The following is a 20,486-nucleotide window of genomic DNA, read 5'->3' on the forward strand; positions in this document are numbered from 1 at the left end:
AATGTTGAAAAAAAAAGCCAAAGTTGGTGGCATAACAATTCCAGACTTCAAGCTCTATTACAAAGCTGTCATCATCAAGGCAGTATGGTACTGGCACAAAGACATATAGATCAATGGAACAGAAGAGAGAGCCCAGAAATAGACCCTCAACTCTATGGTCAACTAATCTTTGACAAAGCAGGAAAGAATGTCCAATGGAAAAAAGACAGTCTCTTCAACAAATGGTGTTGGAACAATTGGACAGTCACATGCAGAAGAATGAAATTGGACCATTTACTTATACCACACACAAAAACACACTCCAAATGGATGAAAGACCTCAATGTGAGACAGGAATCCATCAAAATCCTTGAGGAGAACACAAGTAGCAACTTCTTCGACCTCAGTCACAGCATCTTCTTCCTAGAAACATTGCCAAAAGCAAGGTAAAAATGAACTATTGGGACTTCATCAAGATCAAAAGTTTCTGCACAACAAAAGAAACAGTCAACAAAACCAAAGACAATCAGCAGAAAGGGAGAGGATATTTGCAGATGACATATCAGATAAAGAGCTAGTACCCAAAATCTATGAAGAACTTATCAAACTCAGCACCCAAAGAACAAATAATTTAACCAAGAAATGGGCAGAAGACATGAACGGACATTTCTGCAAAGAAGACATCCAAATGGCTAAAAGACACATGAAAAAGTGCTCAGCATCGCTCAGCATCAGCAAAATACAAATCAAACCACAATGAGATATCACCTCACACCAGTCAGAATGGCTAAAATTAACAAGTCAGGAAATGACAAATGCTGGCAAGGATGTGGAGAAAGGGACACCCTCCTACACTGTTGATGGGAATGCAAGCTGGTGCAGCCACTCTGGAAAACAGTATGGAGGTTCCTCCAAAAGTTGAAAAGAGAGCTACCCTAGGACCCAGCAACTGAACTACACAGTGTATTCACCCTAAAGATACAAACGTCGTGATCCAAAGGCAGACATGCACCTGAATGTTTATAGCAGCAATGTCCACAACAGCCAAACTATGGAAGAAAGACCCTAGATGTCCATCAATCGATGAATGGATAAAGAAGTTTTACATATATATATATATGTATATATATATATATATAGTATTCTATGTTATATTATATATTATTATATATATTATAGTATATATATAGTATTCTATATTCTATATAATATGGAATACTATGCAGCCATCAAAAAATGAAATCTTCCATTTGCAATGACGTAGATGGAACTAGAGGGTACTATGCTAAGCAAAATAAGTCAATCATTGAAAGACAATTATAATATGATCTCTCTGTTATGAGGAAGTTGAGAGGCAGGGCAGAGGTCATGGGAGGAAGGGAGGAAAAATATGAAACAAGATGGGACTAGGGAGGGAGACAAACCATAAGAGACTCTTAATTTCAGGAAATAAACTGAGGGTTGCTGGAGGGGAAGGGCAGTTGGAGGGATAGGGTGGCTAGGTTGTGGACATTGGGGAGGGTATGTGCTATGGTTAGTGCCGTGAATTGTATAAGACTGGATTCACAGATCTGTACCCCTGAAGCAAATAATACATTATATGTTGGAAAAAGAATACAATTTCCATTGATTTACTACTCCCATCTCTCATGCAAAAGTCAGGATCAAAATTTGTGCCCATTATTGAAGCCACCCTAAGTAGCAAACTGAATATGTGAGGAGGCACATTTACCCTGTGGACTTTCAAATGTCAATGCACTTGCCAAGAGAGCCAAGAATCCTGAGATGTTTTGCCATTGTCCCCATAGACTCAATTTAATTCTCAAAAGGCATTGCCCCACCTCTCTTGTACCTTACAAGGAGTCCCACTAAAAGAATAAATTGAATTATCATTTTCAGTTAGTATATTGAACACTTAATGCAAAGCAAATGAAATCATTGCAAGAATAGGTCCTTTTTTTAAAAAAAATTTATTTACTTGAGAGAGTGCAAGGTGGGGGTGGGGGGTGGAAAGAGGGAGAAGCAGAAAAACCCCACACGGGGCTCAACCCCAGGACCCTGAGATCATGACATGAGCTCAAGGCAGACGTTTAAACAACCGAGCCATCCAGGCAGCCCATGACTACTTCCTTCTAAAAAATGTTTAAATGGGGGGAAAGGATTTAATGATGCTGTCTAGGTAGCAACATTTGATTTTACTGAAATTCAGGAAAGATTTTTGTAGTTCTTTATCTGGTGAAATATTCACAGATAAGATAGATGATGGATATATAAGACGCCTTCCTCTCCACTGCCCTCTCCCCAAATTTGGGTAATGGCTGAAGCGAACCATCTCAGAAAGGCTTTGCCCTCTGAAGTGTGGGTGTCCCTGCCATCATGGAAACCAAAGGAACGCACAGGGGCCTCGGCAGAAACAGACCTTGAATGGAAAAGCAGCTCTCAGAAATGAGATGAGGCAAGGGAAAAAAAACTTAGCACTGCATGTCTTGCTGATGAATCCTGGCAAAGCAGATCAGTGGCTGGCAAGAACAGTCTCAAATGAGAGTTAATAAAACACAGAATATACATTGCCCATTTACATTTATTGCACATTAAACTTCCTCACATACAAAAGATAATGACAGATGCAAAGCAAATGCTGAATACGGCAGGTCTGTCAGCAGGAATGGGCCAGGCGCCCGCTCCCCAGAGTAGACCCAACAGGCAACTCTTCAGGGAGGCGGGCGTCCACGGGACCAGGGAGGGAACGGGGTCAGGGCCTCTGGGGCTGCACTGAAATGGACATCTTCCTAAAATAGGAACTTAAACCTCCTGTGCGCCTGCCTTTCTGGCTACCATGGTGCATGGGCCAGCCCCCAGGAACGGAGTGCCCTGCCCATCACTTAGGTCTCAAGTAGTGCCAGATGGTCCACACAGTGTGATTTGGCCTTTTTTTTGGAACATCTTCTGCAAAATTTTCCATCTAGACCACGTTATCTATTGTATCCAAGTTCCCTGAGCCCCAGAAAGGGCAGCAGAGCCAGTACTCAGGCAAAGCACATGGGAAGGGTTTATGCTGTGAGGCAGCCCAGCGCATGCCCCGGAGAACCCGCTGGGAAGAGGGTTCTCATGTAAGTCCTTGTGACACCTCGGCTCCTGTCTGGTGCTGTTGGCAGAGTGACTGTCTTCTTGACAGTTCAGACACCCTTTCTCTGGCCGCTTTCCTCCAGCTTTGCTACCAGTGTCCCAACACCACCTATTCTGATGAGACCCTGATTTTTCTCAAGAGAACAGACACATTCCAGATGTGTTTGTGATGCTGAGCTGCTGGACGGGTAGATGCTACTGAACCAACTTTAAGCCCCGTGACGTAACACCGTCCAAGGTTTGCACTCCAGGGCCAGAACAAGCAAGGGAAAAAGCCATGCAAGCCCTCAGGCAAACCTCTCAGCTCTCTCTCGCTCTCTCTCGCTCGTTCTCTCTGCATCTGCAAAGAGCAGCGATGCAGGTGTTCCCACGGGGGCCCTGTTAACTCAGTCCTGCTCAGTTGGAACCAGGGGGATCCACTTTCCTCCTGGACTGCGTCCCCCTGGGGCAATGCCTGCTGGAGTCACGTTGCCATCTCCGACACTCTGAGACGCTTGCAAGCTTCTGCACAGCTGGGAGCCGAGCTGCAGCCTCCTTAGCACAGCTGAAGAGAACAAAAGCTTCCAGGGGCTGGGAGGTAATGAGTCCCCATCGCTCTCACCCCCTCCATCTGCACCCGTCGCACCCCCCTTTCCTCAGACAAGTCCAAAATCGCCCAGAACCTCCACTCTCCCCCCCCCCGCCCCGGGGCCTTTATTTATTTATTTCCTCACGGAGGTTGATGGCGTTGCTTCCCTTGCTTTTCAGAAGCTAAAATGCTTTGGCAGCCAAGAATGAAAGTGTTTGTCTTAATTCTGCCCTCTCGGCAGGAGCCGGTGCAGAAAATGGCTTGCCTGTTTCCTGTGCTGCCTCCGCTGCCACTGTAGTGGTGGCAAAGATAAACAGCCCATCAGTGCGGAGCTGAAAAGAAATATAGAAAAGGGGATGGGAGTAGTTTAATTACTTTGAATGGCTTTTTGTGTTCTGTGTGATTGCTTCCTATGATACAGTAGTTTCTCATTCTCCATGCAAGCTCCGTGTTTCTATTCATAAGAATAAGATTGAAGCAGGAAATTGGCTTTCAAGAGGAGAAGAGAGAGGGCGGAGAGGTGGGCCGTTTCCATCAGGGGAAAGCCAGCGGTGGAGGGTTCCCACAGTGGCTGAACTCAGCCAGGAGCTGGGCCAACTCAGCTTGCCCTGCCTTGGGGAATGCAGATGACCTGGTCCCAGCCAGAGTTACACCCTGAAGCAAAGATGGGGTCTCATGGAGCTTAGGACAGGTCAGAGCAGGGTTGAGGAAGGTATGGGAACAAAGCCAGAATCATTCTAGGGCTTCAGGCTGGGGCCATCTGGGCCTTCTTCCTATCTGAAAAAGTAGAGATAGTGTGTGTGTGTGTGTGTGTGTGTGTGTGTGTGTGTGTGTATGCATGTGTTTGTGTACACGTGTATACACACGCACATATATGTGTGCATCTCCAATTCCATTCAAGTTATCTACCCTGGGAGAGATTTTAGGCTCTGCACTGGAACCAAGGAGAATGCTGCTTCTTCCCTCCTAGCTACCCTTGCATAGTCTCCATTTCCACCAACTAAGAGCTCGTGGTTTATAATAATAAGTAAAGTCACCTTTCGATATGACATAACTGTAGGATCAAAAGAGATACCACTAGGGCCATTAGTCACTGACTAAGAATCAAGAGCTCTTACCCTAAAGACAACTCTTTGTCAAATTCCCATTTTTTTCTGTGTAAATTGAATAGCCTTGTAAAACGACAAAAATAACTTGAATACACCAGAGGAGTTTCCTATTAAAGGAAGTCCTGTGATAAATCCTTTTGTAATACAAATAATATATGCTGCTGTAAATTCTACTTTTATGTACTGGATTTTCTTAAATTACAGTAAATCTGTACTAGGGACATTTGAGTTAGGGACTGAGATTTACAAGGGGGAAAGCAAACTGAGTGCTCCTTGTGTGCAAGGCATTCTTCAACCAGAAGGTGAAGTTTGGAAAGGAGGAATTAATGGCATCTCTACTCCTGAGTCTGGGATCCTAAGAGGAGTAGAACCATCAGGTGCTTGGAACATTCCCTCAGGCAGGCAGTTTGAAGAGCTGCAGGAGGCAGGCCTGCAGATATCCCTACAGTCTTCAAGGTAATAATCAGATGACAACATCCACCATTGTTGTTACAAGATTCCCATAAACATAGAGATAAGAAGTTTGGGGAATAAATTGAGACTCACATGCTTCCAATGGAAAGAGCAGATACCAAGCCTTGAAATGCTATGTTATGTACTCTTGAATGCAAAGGGAGTCAATGTTTGCTTCACATTCAGAATCCCAAACAGCCTGGGCAAAGGCAAGGACCAGGTAAAGCCAGCCACCCTCAGTGGAGAACTAGAGAGAGTTTACCAGGGGAGACCTCTTGGCAACAATGTAACACAGACACGCTGCTCACGGTTTCCAGAAGAAATGTGTCAAGAGGGCACTGCAGGAAGCAGAACAGGAAAAACACTGAAAACAGGTTACAAACTATAAAACAAAACAGAACAACAAAACAAGGAAGGGAACCAGAAACCATGGGAGGAGAGAAGTGACACAAAATGATCAATAGGCAGCAATGAGGTGACCAGGACGAGCCATCTTTGGTGGTGCTTTCCACCCTGCTGTTCTCCGCACTTTCCTCCCTAAAGGCTCCTGCCTTTACTTCCCCTCTGCCGGGTGCCCTTGAGCTAATCCCAGCACAAGTACTATGTCCTGTCGCATGGACAGTCATTTTCTTTTTTTTTTTTTTTTAATTTTATTTATTTATTTATTTGACAGACAGAGATTACAAGTAGGCAAGAGAGGTAGGCAGGGAGAGAGAGGAGGAAGCAGGAATGGGATACAATAAAACAAGATGAAACCAGAGAGGGAGACAAACCATAATCTCAGGAAACAAACTGAGGGTTGCTGGAGGGGCGGGGGTGGGAGGGGTGGGGTGGCTGCGTGATGGACACTGGGGAGGGTCTGTGCTATGGTGAGCGCTGTGAACTGTGTAAGACTGATGAATCACAGACCTGTACCTCTGAAACAAATAATATACTATATGTTAATTAAGAAAGAAAGATAGTTAGTTACAAGAAGTACAGCCCAGGGGCGCCTGGGTGGCTCAGTCGGTAAAGTGTCTGCCTTCGGCTTAGGTCATGATCCCAGGGTCCTGGGATCCAGTTCGGTGTTGGGCAGTCTACCCCTCCCCCTACCCAAACCCCGCTTGTGCTCTCTCATTTGCTTGCTCTCACTCTATCTCAGATAAATAAATAAAATAAAAAACAAAATAAACAAAGTAGAGCCCATCAGAGTCACAGGGATGCATCTGGTGGCCAGAGGCAGACAGGAAGTAGCACCAAGCCCCTGCCTGCGTGCTTGGCAAGAGCACAACCAGGCACACCTTTCATCAGAATGGGGAGACGTGATGGGGAATGGAAAAGTACTGAAGGAAAGAAGAGCCTACTTTACAGTTTTACTCTTGATATTTTTTGACTGAACTTTTAACCACATGTGGATAATATGAAAAAACAAGAGTTGTCCATTTGACCTTAGGCAAGACTTTGCAAAGAATGTTGGTCTGAGTGCCCAGTTCTAATCCAGACCTGTTATACATGTTTAAATGGTCTTCACTCTTATTATCTAAACTGATGGATTTTGCCAGGCATCTCTGTTACAGCTGTATGACTTATAAAGATTATATTTACCTTTTCTCCTTGTAACAACCTAATTAGACCAAACTGGCGGCATGCAATCCAGGTTTCTCTTTAACTAATAATATGACCTGACTTCTTTAAGCCTGACTTTCTTCAGCCTACAGTAAGGGTGGCCTCTAACATTTTCTAATTCCATAATTGCTTTTGCCCTTTACTATATGTTATTCTAGACTAGTTTAGTCCAATCTAGGTGAAGGAAACAAACATCCAGAGCAAAGGCCTGAATCACTAAATAAATAATCCAAATATTTCTCTCCTAGTGGGATCACTTGAAGAGAAAGTTTCACAAACCAACTGGAGGTCCAAGGTCTTGGGGTGTCGGTTGCCTGGAAATGCAAAGACTGGAGAGGGAACATGACCTCAAACGATAAAATCTTCCATAATACAAGTAAGGTGAAAACAGATTTATTTGCCAAATCTCAAAATACTAGTATGAGAGGACACCCTTTGAAACTCTATAGGGGAAGCTATTCACCCAAAGAGTAATAATAAACATACCAATGCATTACACCAGCAGGTGGTACAGGATGGAAAGAAATGTATAAATGGCTTCCCACATGGTTTGAGAAGGTCTTACAAATGGCCAAGTCATCACAGGGTAGAGCATTACAGAGGACCAGAAACATGTAAGATTGACATCTGGGAAAACAATAAAGCTGTCCCTCATCCCTAAGGTCCTTCTGAGTCATATTAAAAGTTCTACTTCTGGAAGGGCAGTGAATGTTTTGTCTTAGTAAAATGGAAGGAGCCTCCTAACAAGGGAGGGAAGAAGGTACTCTGGACTAAGAGCTAGCCAACAGGCTATACACTGACGAGACAGCACTGATGTTAGCCACTGAGGCCAACTATGTCGTCATATGCTTATCTGTCTTTGAGGGGAAGATCGACACATACTAAACTCTAACTTGGGTCGTATTTTGCGCTGGCTCTAAGAGGAAATAACGATGGGAGTCTCAATTATTTATTTCAGCTGTTGAAGTGAATGAACTCATAGTTTCTCATCATGCATGGTTGGGGGAAGGGGGGTCATCTAATCTTCAGGGCCACAGTCCCCTGGGCCAGGGGCGAGCGGAAGATGCCAACCCTACACTATGGGAAAATAAAGCAAAGAACTCAGCTGTCATTTTCTGAGATGTGTGTCTCATCCCAGCCCTCTGGACGAGCTGATGTTCTTAGGTTGAAAACATGTTAATGGGTGCTCTGCCTAGGTAAGGATTTTCGAAACAGGCCCTGAGAGCATTTACTTTTCTCCTTGCATTTGTAATCAGCCTGTCATTTCATTATCTGCATTCTGTATTGGGTGTTTGGGATCATTAGGCAAAACCTAGCTATTGCTGCATATTACTCAGTACGTTTGCTCTAATAAGCTTTCGTAAATAAAACCCGAAGAGATGAAAAAGGCCAGTATCTGATTACATGCAACCAATTTGGTCTCATTAGGTTCTTATAAGGAGAAAAAGTAAATATAATCTTTATAAATCATACAGCTATAACAGAGATGCCTGGCAAAATTCATTAGTTAAGATAATAAGAGTGAAGACCATTTAAATGTGCGTAACAGTTTGGTTTATGAAGCTGTTAAGTACTATTTCATCCATTATAAACTTTTACAAAGCTCAAAGATGTAATCAGGCAGAGGAAATCATATATTCTTACATGATTCCCTAAGGTTTGGGTTTAAAAAGTTGCAATTAAAACAATGATAAAAACTAATGCTTGTCTTGAATCTTTCAATTCAAAGACCCCTGAATAGACTCATGAAACATTAATTTATTTTCCCTAGATGTTCAAAGTTTGTTCAACCTATTTTACAGAGGGTACCGTTGAGGCACAAACAGATCAAATGATAAACAAAAAACCAAACACACCACAAAACTGAGAGTGAAGAGAATAAACCCTAAGGTTATTGCTTCTCAAGCCAATATAAAGCCAGAATTATCATTTTAAAACAAACAAAGATGAAAGCTGCTTTTATCAGCTTGTCCCTAAGCAAAGTGTTTTGATTTAATTCTTGGATAGCAAGTAAGGCAAGGGTTGATCAGTGATACTTGAATATTATTGCTTCCCAACTGAGGAATTTGTTCAGGAAAATAATAAAACAATCGCTAGTTAGGAAAAAACTTACAGTTGGACAACTGCCTTAACTCTGTGACCTTGAGCAAAGTCACAGAGTGGACCCAGTATTGTCTTACATGAATTAAGGAAAGCAACACTGTGAGGAAGAAATGAAATGATTAACATTAGGGGGGAAAAGTCCTTACAAACTTTTTCATGCTGCACATGTTACCTATTTTCCCTGTATCTCTTCCTCCTATTCATTATATGCTATGATGTTTTAAGAATTAGCTCTTTAAAAAAGAAAAAGGAAAAAAAAATTAGCTCTTATCTCTAGAAACTATTACTACTGCTGCTGCTGCTGCTGCTATTATTTTACAAATACCCTTAATACTGCCCTCAAGGCTTTGCGGATTGGGTCAGTAGGATGTCCCCATCTCAGCACTGGGGAAACTGAGGCAACCCTAATGAGTGAGCTCTTCATCTCAACCTTCAGCCTCACCACCTCTAACTAGAGTCAAAACTATCATTCTTACACTTGGCCCAAACCCATCAGCCCTGGAGGAAACAGGTTCTCTAGACTACCAGAAAGAATGGAATGAGAGAAGCAGCAACTGGCTTCCCTCCCATTCCCTTTCGCATTTCAGCCAGTTTGCCATCTTCCTGGCCATAGGGACTGCCAAGCTGCTCCCTTCAGCCCCAACCCCACACCTCACCCAATGCCTCCCCAGGCTGCCAGGAACCACTATGCCCTGGCACAGCGTGGATGTCAGCAGCAGCATGGAAGGGAAAATGGGAGGATTGGGGCAGGAGTAGCAAAACCAGGAAAGGCAGGTACTATCCTAGGCTCTCAAATGAATGCTCTCTGCGCTTGATCTGTGCCTACACAGCAAAAGAAATCAGAGAAATGCTGATTTTAAATAAATCATTTGAGGTTAAACAATATACAGTGTCCTTGGACAGAATGGAGGAGGTGTGCCTAGGAAGAGCAGGCTGTGATGTTAGGAGCTCCGGGGAGGGGGGGGGGCTGGCATGGGGGAAGTTGAATTTTACTTTTTTTTTTTCTTCTCTTTTTTTCTTCTCCATCATAAATAGCAGGGACGCGGCCAACCCAAGCGCAGCGCCACTTACAATAGATACAACAGTGCCACCTAGAGGCCAAGCAGCAATTGTCCTCTCAACCCGCGAGAGGCCAGGACGGAAACCAAGATCACAGGCCACCAGCACCGCAGAACTGAAGCTGCCGCGTCACCACACAACCGGGCCTGATGGCTGCTTCGCGAGCAATCCACACCCAACACTTGGCGGAACTGCTTGCAAAGCCAAGCATAGGAGGGCTGTCTTTGCTGACATTAGGCAGGTCAAGGCCACTTCTCTGGCGTGTAGTTCCAAAACATAAAAGGAGGAAGGACCTTCTGGATTATAGCCTCAGAGCCTCCCACTCCACCCCTCACCAAAATGCAAATTTCCTTGAGTTTTTCCTTCCTGTGTCCTATTCTTTGCATGTTAAGATAATTCATGCAAATTTTATGCATTTTGCTCAGAGGCATCTAATTAGACAGATTAGCTCGTGGACTCAGTAACCTTCTATTTTATTCTTCTGAAAAAGAAGGTTATGTCAGTTAGGAACCTCTCACTCTTAATAGGCATCAGGCACAGAGTGTGCCTATGTATGAGCAAGAGCTCACTGGGCTCTGTGGGTGTGGAAAACATAAACACCTGCATTTTGTGTGTGTATCTCCCTATGTTTGCATTTGGGGGCTTGGTATGGCTTCACATCCCAAGTCCAGCAAGGGTACATGGGCACCAGTGCAATCAACCTTTCCACAAGAAAAAGGGAAACGAAAAGTTAGCTCATAGAGGTCCAAGAAGTCTGAACATCCGATTGGCATCATAGCTGAACAAAGGAAATGCAAGAGAAAAAAACATATATACACTTCCTCCTTTGTTCTGAAAATGGATTGCAATTCTTGTTGGCATACCGCCAGGCTACATTCCAGAAGAAAAGAAAACTCACTTACCAGGGGAAGATAAACTAGAGACGCTAACAAGCTCTCAAATTGACAAAAGCATTGTGGGTTGCCATGGAAAGCGATCTTTTAAACTGTGAGGGTCATTATCCCCTGCCTCTAAAAATCTACCAGGTGTACCAGCCTAGGATCTAATTAGATGAACCAGATTCCTCAGAGCAGCATCTGGGATGACTTCCTGACACTCTTCCTTCCGTGAAGAGTCAGCCAAGTCCCAAGAGCCATCCAGATGTGTGTTTCAGTCAACCGCTATATAATGCTCCCTGAAACAGACACCAGCTCTCCCAAAACACAGCCATCCGTAAAGGTTTTGGGTCAAAGAGGGACAACACAAATACCTGCCTGTACCATTTGATCGGGGCCAGTTAGCAGCGGGGACAGTGGCAAGGCAAAGAAGTCAGCTTGCCTGTCTAAGAAGAACTGTCATTATTCAATTCTAGCCAGTTGTCGCCTTAAGGAAAGGCAGACACAGTCTCGCTGGGTTGTTTTCAAGAAAAGCCTGACATCTAAATGTGTATGTGAAATCTCACGATTTTTTTTTCTTTAGGCTCCCTGCTGAGCAGAGAGCCCGATGCGGGACTCCATCCCAGGACACTGAGATCATGACCTGAGCCGAAGGCAGCGGCTCAGCCCACTGAGCCACGCAGGCGCCCCAAATCTCACGATTTTTAAAGGTTGGCAGCAACTCAGAAAAATTTAAAACCTTGTGCAAGGCCAAACAAAATATGGCCAAAGGCCTGATTTGACCCGGAGAATAATAGCATGACCCCAGCCTCAGGTCATTCACAGCCCTTAAAAATCTGTGTTCAAACCACACCCAGTGGTTCTGCCTCTGATGCATATCTAGGGCAGAAACTTTCACACTTCTGCGTCTTTGTTTATCCTCTTCTCACTTGTCTGAGTTGGTCTTTTCCTCCAGTGTCTGCTTGTCAAAATCCAATATCAGGGGCCAACTCAAATGTCAATTTGTTTGTGAAGTCAGCCGGAATCACTTTAGTCAAAATTAATCATTACAGTAACACTTGGTTTTTATCTCTGTGCTTGTACTTAGTGGAGTCTGCCTCCCAGTAGGGGGGAAGCAGTGTTGGAATGAGTCCCAGCGGGGGGTCCCTGAAACCTAGTAATGTAGCCAATACTCTCTCTCTCTCTCTCTCTGCCCAGTGCCCACCATAGAGCCTATGTTGACAGTTGCTTCAAATTTACATTTGAGTAAGTTACTAAGTGGGAAGTAGGCACAAAATTCATTGGCTAAAATACTCCCACACTTAACTTCAATCCCAGCCTTGCAGTAAACATGTCAGGTGTGTGTTTGGTATGGCTTGGTACGGCAGTGCCCAGGTCTATATAATGATGATTCAGACAACAGCTATTTGAATAAGGTGCATCTCCCTGCCAGACCCAAGGGGTATGTTACTACTGTCAAGCTATATTTTGACTTCCTAGAGGACAGGTTTCTTCCCCCCTCCCACCACCCCCTTCCACTCCAGTGTTTTCATTTTATAGACCTACCACACTCTCTGGCACAGAGAAGGGATTCGATAAAATGCTTGTGGAGTTTAATCATCATCAAAACAAGTCTATAATGAACACCCACCTCATGCAAAGAACAGCATGCTCTGGGTAGTGATGTGGTAAAACGCCCTGGGGTGGCTACAATCTGGTTGGAAAGCAAAACATATTTAAATGGGGGGAAAAAATGTAGTTGCGCCATCAACACACGGTATATGCTGAAAAGTGTTTTTTGAGTTCCAGGTCTGTGTGTCTCTTGCTAAGTGCTGGGCATCCAAAGAGCACCCCACCCACGCACTCACCCACCTCATGGAGACCAGGTATCATATAGGGGAGTTTGAAATAGAAAGAACATTGTACTCTGAGCAAGTCAGAAAAAGTGCCACTCGAAATCCCAGGAAGCAGGAAACTAACAAAAATTTTAGATGGAAATTGGTGTCCTATTGTTTTAACATTAGGATGTTAATGGGGGAGGGTGTTGAATAAATTGAAATGTTGCTAAAGGAAAATATTCAAAACTAAGCTATCTCCTAGATCCCCTTGGGCTTTCTGAGACCTACGTATGTAAAATTCTCTCTCAGTCAACCTTGGGATCACACCCAGTTAAGAACTACACTGAAGCTCCCAGGAAGTGGGTGCTGAGCTCTGAGGGGTAGGAGAACTCTGCTGCGGCCACAGCAGAGACTCTGACTGCCTCTGGGAACCCCTGAACTGATGGGAAGAGATACAGTGAGACTGTCCCTCTGCTCTACCCTAGCATCACCGCGTTCCTGCCTTTCATGTCTCCCAAACACGACTCCCTGTCTGTCTCAGTCCGTGCGGGGGGCTATCCCAAAAAAACACTATCAACTGGGTGGTTTACAAACAACAGAATTCTTTTTCTTATAGTCTGGAGCTTGGGGTCAAGTTCAAGGGGACGGCAGATTCCGTGTCTGGTGAGGACAGCCTTCCGCAATGATGGCCGTCACAGGGCAAAAGGGACACGCTAGCTCTTTGGGGCCTCTTCTTGTCAGGGCATGAATCCCAGTCATAAGGGATCTGCCCTTATGATGCAACATCTCCTAAAGGCCCCACCTCCTAACGACATCACCTTGGGGGTGACAGTTTCCACAAAGGAATGTGGGAGAGACTCAAGCATCAGATCCCAGCAGTGGAGAAACTCCCCATGCCCTCATGGACCCCCCCGTCCATGCCCACACTTCACGACCCACGCACCACTTCCCGGCTGTGGGTAGCCAGAGAGAACAACGGTGACCACTGTCCACCCTTGCTTTTGGCCCCAACTTCAATCTGGCCAACTGGTCTAGAAAAGCAGTGACAAAAGGAGAAAGGGCACTGCTTTCAGTGAAAATTTTCTCTTCCAACTGGGGAAATTAATGTCATGAACTCTAGCTGTGACCCCTTAGCCCACTCCGCAGAACAATCCATCCATGACCCGGAAGAGGATAGAGCTTAAAACTGTCCTGTAATAAAGGGGCGCCTGGGTGGCTCAGTGGGTTAAAGCCACTGCCTTCGGCTCAGGTCATGATCTCAGGGTCCTGGGATCGAGCCCCACATCGGGCTTTCTGTTCAACGAGGAGCCTGCTTTCCCCTCTCTCTCTGCCTGCCTCTCTGCCTGCTTGTGATCTCTCTCTGTCAAATAAATAAATAAAATCTTTAAGAAAAAAAAAAAAAAAGTCTTGTAAAATGGGAGAAACCCTGGGGAAGGAAATAAGGAAAATCTGGGTGGAAGGGGAGGGAGGGGGAAGAGAGATCAGTATGGCGGGTGAAAATTTAAAATGAAAATTTATTGAGAGACTCTGAGCTGGATCTGGAGCTTAAGATCAGGAACTGCTGGAAATACACATAAAAAAATGTAGAAAAACAAAGAAAAGAAAAAAAATAGAATCAAATCTCTGCTTTGCAAGCTCATAGTCTGCCAATTTATCCTTTTAAAATAAAAAAAAAAAAGTCAGAAGGAGATCAGAAGACGGGAGGAAAATAATCAACAGGAAAGTGGAGGTGTCAACCTGAACAGATTTCAAACTGAAACAAAGAATTTATATGATTAGCTATAATTACATGGAGAGATGTAAACAACTTGGGCCAAATGGTACCAGCAACACTCTAGCACTTCACGGTGCCTTATGTATAGCTTAGTCTTTTGATATTTATTGTGCATCCTGCCAGCAAAATTTTTGTCATATCTGATGTGTTTTGCCAAGTCTTTTATTTGGGATGCTTCCTGATTTAAATATTTTTAGCTGCAGTGGTCTTTTAATCATGAGGGTATTGTTTCAAAAAGCAATTATTCTATGTGCATCTAAAAGCAAAATTGAAGCCCAACCCAAATTCATCTGAGATCATCCTGTAAGTGAGGGGCACTGTGGAAAGGGGCAGAAAAGTACCCTTGAGGACTATTCTATGAAGGGATCTCAGATTTCTCTCATAAAATATGGCTACTGTGGTGACCTTTGCTGATGTCTCCCAAAGCTGTTGATTGAAAATGGTAAATTGCAACTTCATCTGTGTTCATCAGAAAATAAGGTCCTTTCGCTCCTCCCACCCCCAAATCCAGACTCTTTGCAATCAGCCAGCCTTCTGAGTGGCCTATAATTTGGATAAGAGGAGTATGAATGGATGACTTTCTAGAAAGAAACATAATATCTTGCCATGTAATTGCTTTTGTAAGGAAGGAAGCAACGCCGCCCTGGTTTGGAGCTTAGAGGCTTAGGACAAACCTCCTGGAAGGAAAAATAACTAATACATCCAGACTTACCTACTCGTGAGCCATCCCCTGGGTGGGAATCTTCCTCCAGAGCCCAATTCTGCAGAGTTAGGAACAAATCCGTTTGGTCCCTGAGGAAGCTGCTGCTGGTTTCCCAGTGACCCTCAGCACCACGGTCCACTGCCACACAAAAATTACAGGAAAGACGGGGTCAAGTTCTTTATGGCAAAGCAGACATACATACAACTGTCAGAGAGCAAAGAAACACCCCTTAAAGCCTTGGCCTTGGCTACAGGGACATCTTGATTTTTCAAGCTCCCATATAGGCAATGGGTAGCTTCCTTCGGAAAATGCTCTTTCTTGTATATTTGAGTTGATCCAATAAAAGCGTGGTTCAGAGAGGAGATGTGTAGCACAACCAACTCGGTCATTTTTACAGCAAATGAATTATGGGCCCGAGGAACAATGAGAAGTCTCTTTTCCGACCATTCCTAGGAGTGTGTTCATTCCAAGCCATTACCACATGTGTCTGTCAGAGGGAATCTCTGCATCAGGCTATAATGAGGCACATTAACTTTCTTTTCACAGCAGAGAGTTCTGTGCCCCAGCTCTATGACAGGTCCAACACTGTGGTTCGGGGAGCTGCTTTAGATGCAGCTCTTTCTGAAAAGTCCGTGGCCAACCAGCCAGCAGTTATTACAGCAGCTCTTAAAACCACAGGCAAGGAAGGAAAGAGGGAGTCAGCCTAGAAAGTTTCCTCTGGGAGGAGCCCTGCTGCAAGGTGTAGATGGGAGCCGCTGCCTGTGGAGATGGGAGAGAGTGTCCCGAGAGCTGCAGCTGGTGCCTGGAGAAAGCGCAGGAGGACACCGAAACGGGATGAGGCAGGGAAGCCTGAAGGTCTAACCAGCACCTCTCCTGCCAGCATCTACTCTTTCTGCCTCAGAGTCTACCTCAGACACCAGGGCTGCTTTGCTCTCTCATGATGTCACCCTTGTGCTCCGAAACTCTCCTGGTTCCCACTGCCCTGGCAACCAAATTTCATTCCTACACAGAGTTCTCAAGAGCTGGCAAGACTGGGCACCAGCAAGCCCTTCTCAGAGTGGTGCTTCCACTCTGAGCCAGATACCTTCTGTCTGTCCCTCCAGATCCACACACCACCAGCTTTCATCTGGGAGCATGCTCCCAAGGATGCAAGGACAGAGACGTGGGTTGGGCTTGGCCAATAGGGAGAGAGGGGCGGGGCCAGGCAGGGGGTCCAAGGGATGGAGAAGGCATTTGCAGTGCTGGCTCCTTGGTGCTGAGGTTCCTTCTAACCATGCCCTCACCTGACCCGCACTGCTCCGTGAGAGGTGGCTTCCTCTACACTATGTTTTCTGGCTCTGGTGACCGACCTGTCCCCTCAGTCCCAGAGGATGGAGGATAATATCCCATTCCCTCCCTGAACCTGCGCTATCATTTGTAAATAACTCATCCTCCTCTTACCCATTTAAATACTCCATCGGTGTCCTGTTGGGATCCCAACTGAAACTCTCTTTCCCTCTTTCTACCTCCTTACAGATGAAAAATTATTGAGGCTAAAAGGAATGGGAACAGGCTCTGAACCCAGTCTAGCTCCAGAATCCTCTCTCGTAGCCCCTGAGCTGTATACCGCCCCACTAACACACTGGGCTAGTATTGCATTGTCGCTTCTCTGCTCCCAACAAAATCCACCTCATCCTCATTATGATATTTCCCTTGTCCCTCCAGCTCCATCAGAAGCTCAGTCTCCAGTAAGCAGAGTGTCTATGCCATCCCCCCGAACACATACACGATCCTTTTGGGATTCACATGCATATTCTTGTTTCCCTGCAGGATGGAAGACTTCCATAAAGACAGAAATCGTGGTTCCATATAATCTCCACTGTCCTAGCTCACAGCAGATACAGTGACCTCACCACTCAGCTGAATAAATGAATGGGAAGGAAGTTCTGCGGCTATTTATGTTGTCAAGATGAATAATTGCTCATGTAATTTATGAGTTCTTACTTAAAAAAAAAAAAAAATTGAGCAGTGGAAGAAAAGGTGACAAACTCTAAATAAGTAACAGTCATTCAGAAGCAATTCTAGCATTTTCTTTACCAGCAAAGCTCACTAAAGATTTCTATAAAAGTCTCATTGTATACTAACTGCTGCTGGAGAGCCCTTATAGCTTGGTGACCACGAAGCAATTCCTGGAGCTCTACCGCCAAGGTTCACATCCAGGTTCTGTTCCCTGTCAGCTGTCAATCTTAGGAAATGGCAATTTAGTCTCCCTGCAGCTCAGTTTTCTCATCTATAAGGTGGAGCTGAGAGTAGTACTGACCCAAGTGGTGCTGTGAGGATGAAATGAATTCATACACGACGGAGTCAACACGCAACCTGGATGCATTGTGTGCACTATGTATCAGTTATTACTGCCAAACATGCAACATTGACACGGTTATGCTGTCCTGCCAGCCCTCTGTCCTGGACTTCCTAATCCCTGGAAGTTTCCAGGGAAGGCAACTATGACTCTCTAGCGCTTATTTGTAACAACTAACTGTAACTGCAAGGAGTTAAAACTCTGCAGATTTCTAGTGACTAACATGCTGATGAAGAATTTTCATGTATAGCAGGAAGAAGGAATAGGAAGGCTATTTTTAGTGTATTATACTATTATACAATAGTAAAATGAGCCATCAAAGGCACAGGGGAGACTAATTAACTTCTAAATGAGTCTTTACTTGGCACCTACAGTGTACCCAGCTGTGTAGTCAAAGAGATGGAGGAGGCAAATAAACCGTACGGCACCTGTCTACGGTGACCCAGTTGGTCACCTCAGTGCGACGTAGAGCCCAGGAGTTGTGACCCAGTTTGCTGCCATGCCGTTAGAGCACTCAGAGAGCGAGGAGCAGCTCTGATTTCTGAGAACTAGCTATTAATCTCTCAAGGTAGATGAGTGGGTTTCCATGCCCCAAAAAGAAAAGCCTGTGACAACACTGGGGACATTGCAAATTTATCTAACAATCCATCTGACCCTCATTTGTTCTTCTGATACCTGCCCGCCAGCCAGCCAGCCTGGCCCCGCCCCCATGTGTCAAAATGGCAGCAGAAAGGGAAGAAGACCAGGACAGGGAGCCCATACAGAGTCTTCTCTCCTTGATAGGCCTCCTCCTCCTTTATAATCGGACCTTTTTATTGCCTTTACTAAGCACGGCATGCACAGAGGGCCTTAAAAAAGCACGAAAGAAACAATTTGACTGTCGGTTTTGCAGCGGCTCCCCCTCCCCTGAGAACTGCGCTTACACACAGAGTTTATTACCTTCTCCTGCTCCTCAACACTGCTTAAAGCCATATAATATCTTTTGCTGGGTAAATGAGTAGCAGCTCTCTCTCACCTGCCAATCAAGCCCATTTCCCCCTTGAATAAAGGAGGCGAACATCTTACCCCTCTGAGAGTTGAGAGAAGTGAGCTTCGTCTTGCTCTCTGACAGGAATTTTATGGCAGGAGGAGAGAGGGAAGGGGTGTCTTGGCAGTCCCGGGGTGCCTTGGCTGTGTGGGCCCCGCGGAACGGGGAAGGGTCTCTACATACTCCCGTGGTGGCACTAGCTAGACTTTGGCTGTTGAATCAAAAAATCACAGCCACTCTAGTATTTCCTCCAGAGCCATAGCTTGGCCAAGGCCACACCAGTGGCATTTCATTGGCATGACTAAGACGGACTCCAGATGGCAGTAGGTTGAAGAGCAAGAGGAGAGTAAAGCTGTGAAGAAAACGGAGAGACAGATGAAGGGGGGAAATGTCTATCTCCTTTTCTGGGCAAAGCCATCCCACCCCATACGGATGAAATGTTTGGTCAGGTTTTTTGTTTTTTCTTTTAATATTTATTTATGTATTCAAGGTGGGGGGCATGAGCAAGAGAGCGAGAAAGAGGGGCGCCTGGGTGGCTCAGTGGGTTAAGCCGCTGCCTTCGGCTCAGGTCATGATCTCAGGGTCCTGGGATCGAGTCCCACATCGGGCTCTCTGCTCAGCAGGGAGCCTGCTTCCTTCTCTCTCTCTCTCTCTGCCTGCCTCTCTGCCTACTTGTGATCTCTCTCTGTCGAATAAATAAATAAAATCTTTAAAAAAAAAAGAGAGAGAGAGAGCGAGAAAGAACATGAGTTGGGGGGAGGGGCAGAGGGAGAAGCAGACACCTTCTGAGCAGGGAGCCCAATGCAGGGCTCCATCCCAGGACCCCTGGATCATGACCTGAGCCAAAGGCAGACTCTTAACTGAGCCACCCAGGTGCCCTGTTTAGTCATATTTAATTCAAATTATATCAAAAATGGTTTATGAAGCTGCTACTATGACAAACTTTTTTTTATATTTACCTACTTTATTATGTTTATTTCTACCTGTCAGTTTCCAAACACACACCCCACCCTCAGGACAGGAATCGGTGAGATTTATCCCCTCACGTACTTTAAGTGCCTAGAACAGTGCCTGGTATGTAATAAACGATCAAGAAATAGTTGTTGAATGAAAAAGAATTGTTTCTCCCAGAGCTCAGATACTTTCTTAACTACTTCCTGAAGAAGCTTCTGGGATTGTTGAGAACTTATAACAAAAATGGCTGTTTTCCCCAGTGAATGCTCCCAAGGGTGAGAGCAGTGAAAGGGTTTTGGCGAATGAGTGGAGGCATTCTTACAGCTCACTCATCTCGCTGTGCAGCTAGCTGACTTTGCAGGACTCAATATCCCACAGTTTTCCCTCCCAGGTCATCCCTCAATCACTCTACAGCTGGGTCATCCCTCAGTCTGGCTCTGATGTTTCATTCTTGAGACTGATGCAATTAAAACAACATGTGTAGGTATACTCCTGGTGTGATACAGAGAATTGATTCGGCATATAGAATTGATTCAACATATAAGACAGTTTCATCATTAACAGACTCCTACAGTCTGGCCCCATATGATGCCATAAATATCCACCGCTCCCCCAGGCCCACCACCCAGGTTCTAAAGAGGCAGATCCCACCCCAACCCAAACACTCTCATTGACTAGGGTGGATTCCAAAATGCTCCTAACCAACCCCACTCTCACAGGCAAGTCTCTGAACCGGTTCATCCCAGCCTCATGACAAGTTCTAGAACACCCATCTAGAAATGGTGGCAGGTAGCCAGGTATTTGTGTTTTACGATAAATAATCTGAAGATCCCAGATATGAAAAGTTTCACTCGAGGTCACAAAATTGGCTCATGGTAGTGAAATGAGTTTATGTTTCCTACATGGCTGGATTTCATAAGTGACCCCCACAACTTAGTGCTACAGCAGGCTTTGATTTTCAATATTTCTTCTTTTCCTGGGGCCCCTGCCTTTCAT

At 45.0% G+C, this 20,486-nt stretch overlaps 1 protein-coding gene across 1 annotated transcript in view; it reads right to left on the reverse strand.

The window, feature by feature from the left end:
• The window catches only part of LOC309855299 (uncharacterized protein), a gene marked incomplete at its 5' end in the record, with an annotated part of 159,853 nt that overhangs the window by 66,267 nt on the left and 73,100 nt on the right, over nt 1–20,486 (reverse strand). Inside the window, one exon of the mRNA XM_082715472.1 lies at nt 15,181–15,309. Coding sequence (XP_082571598.1) covers nt 15,181–15,309 — 129 coding nt within the window. The remainder of the gene's footprint in view (nt 1–15,180; nt 15,310–20,486) is intronic.

The sequence above is a fragment of the Mustela nivalis genome, assembly GCF_964662115.1.
Source record: "Mustela nivalis genome assembly, chromosome: 20".
NCBI lineage: Eukaryota > Metazoa > Chordata > Mammalia > Carnivora > Mustelidae > Mustela > Mustela nivalis.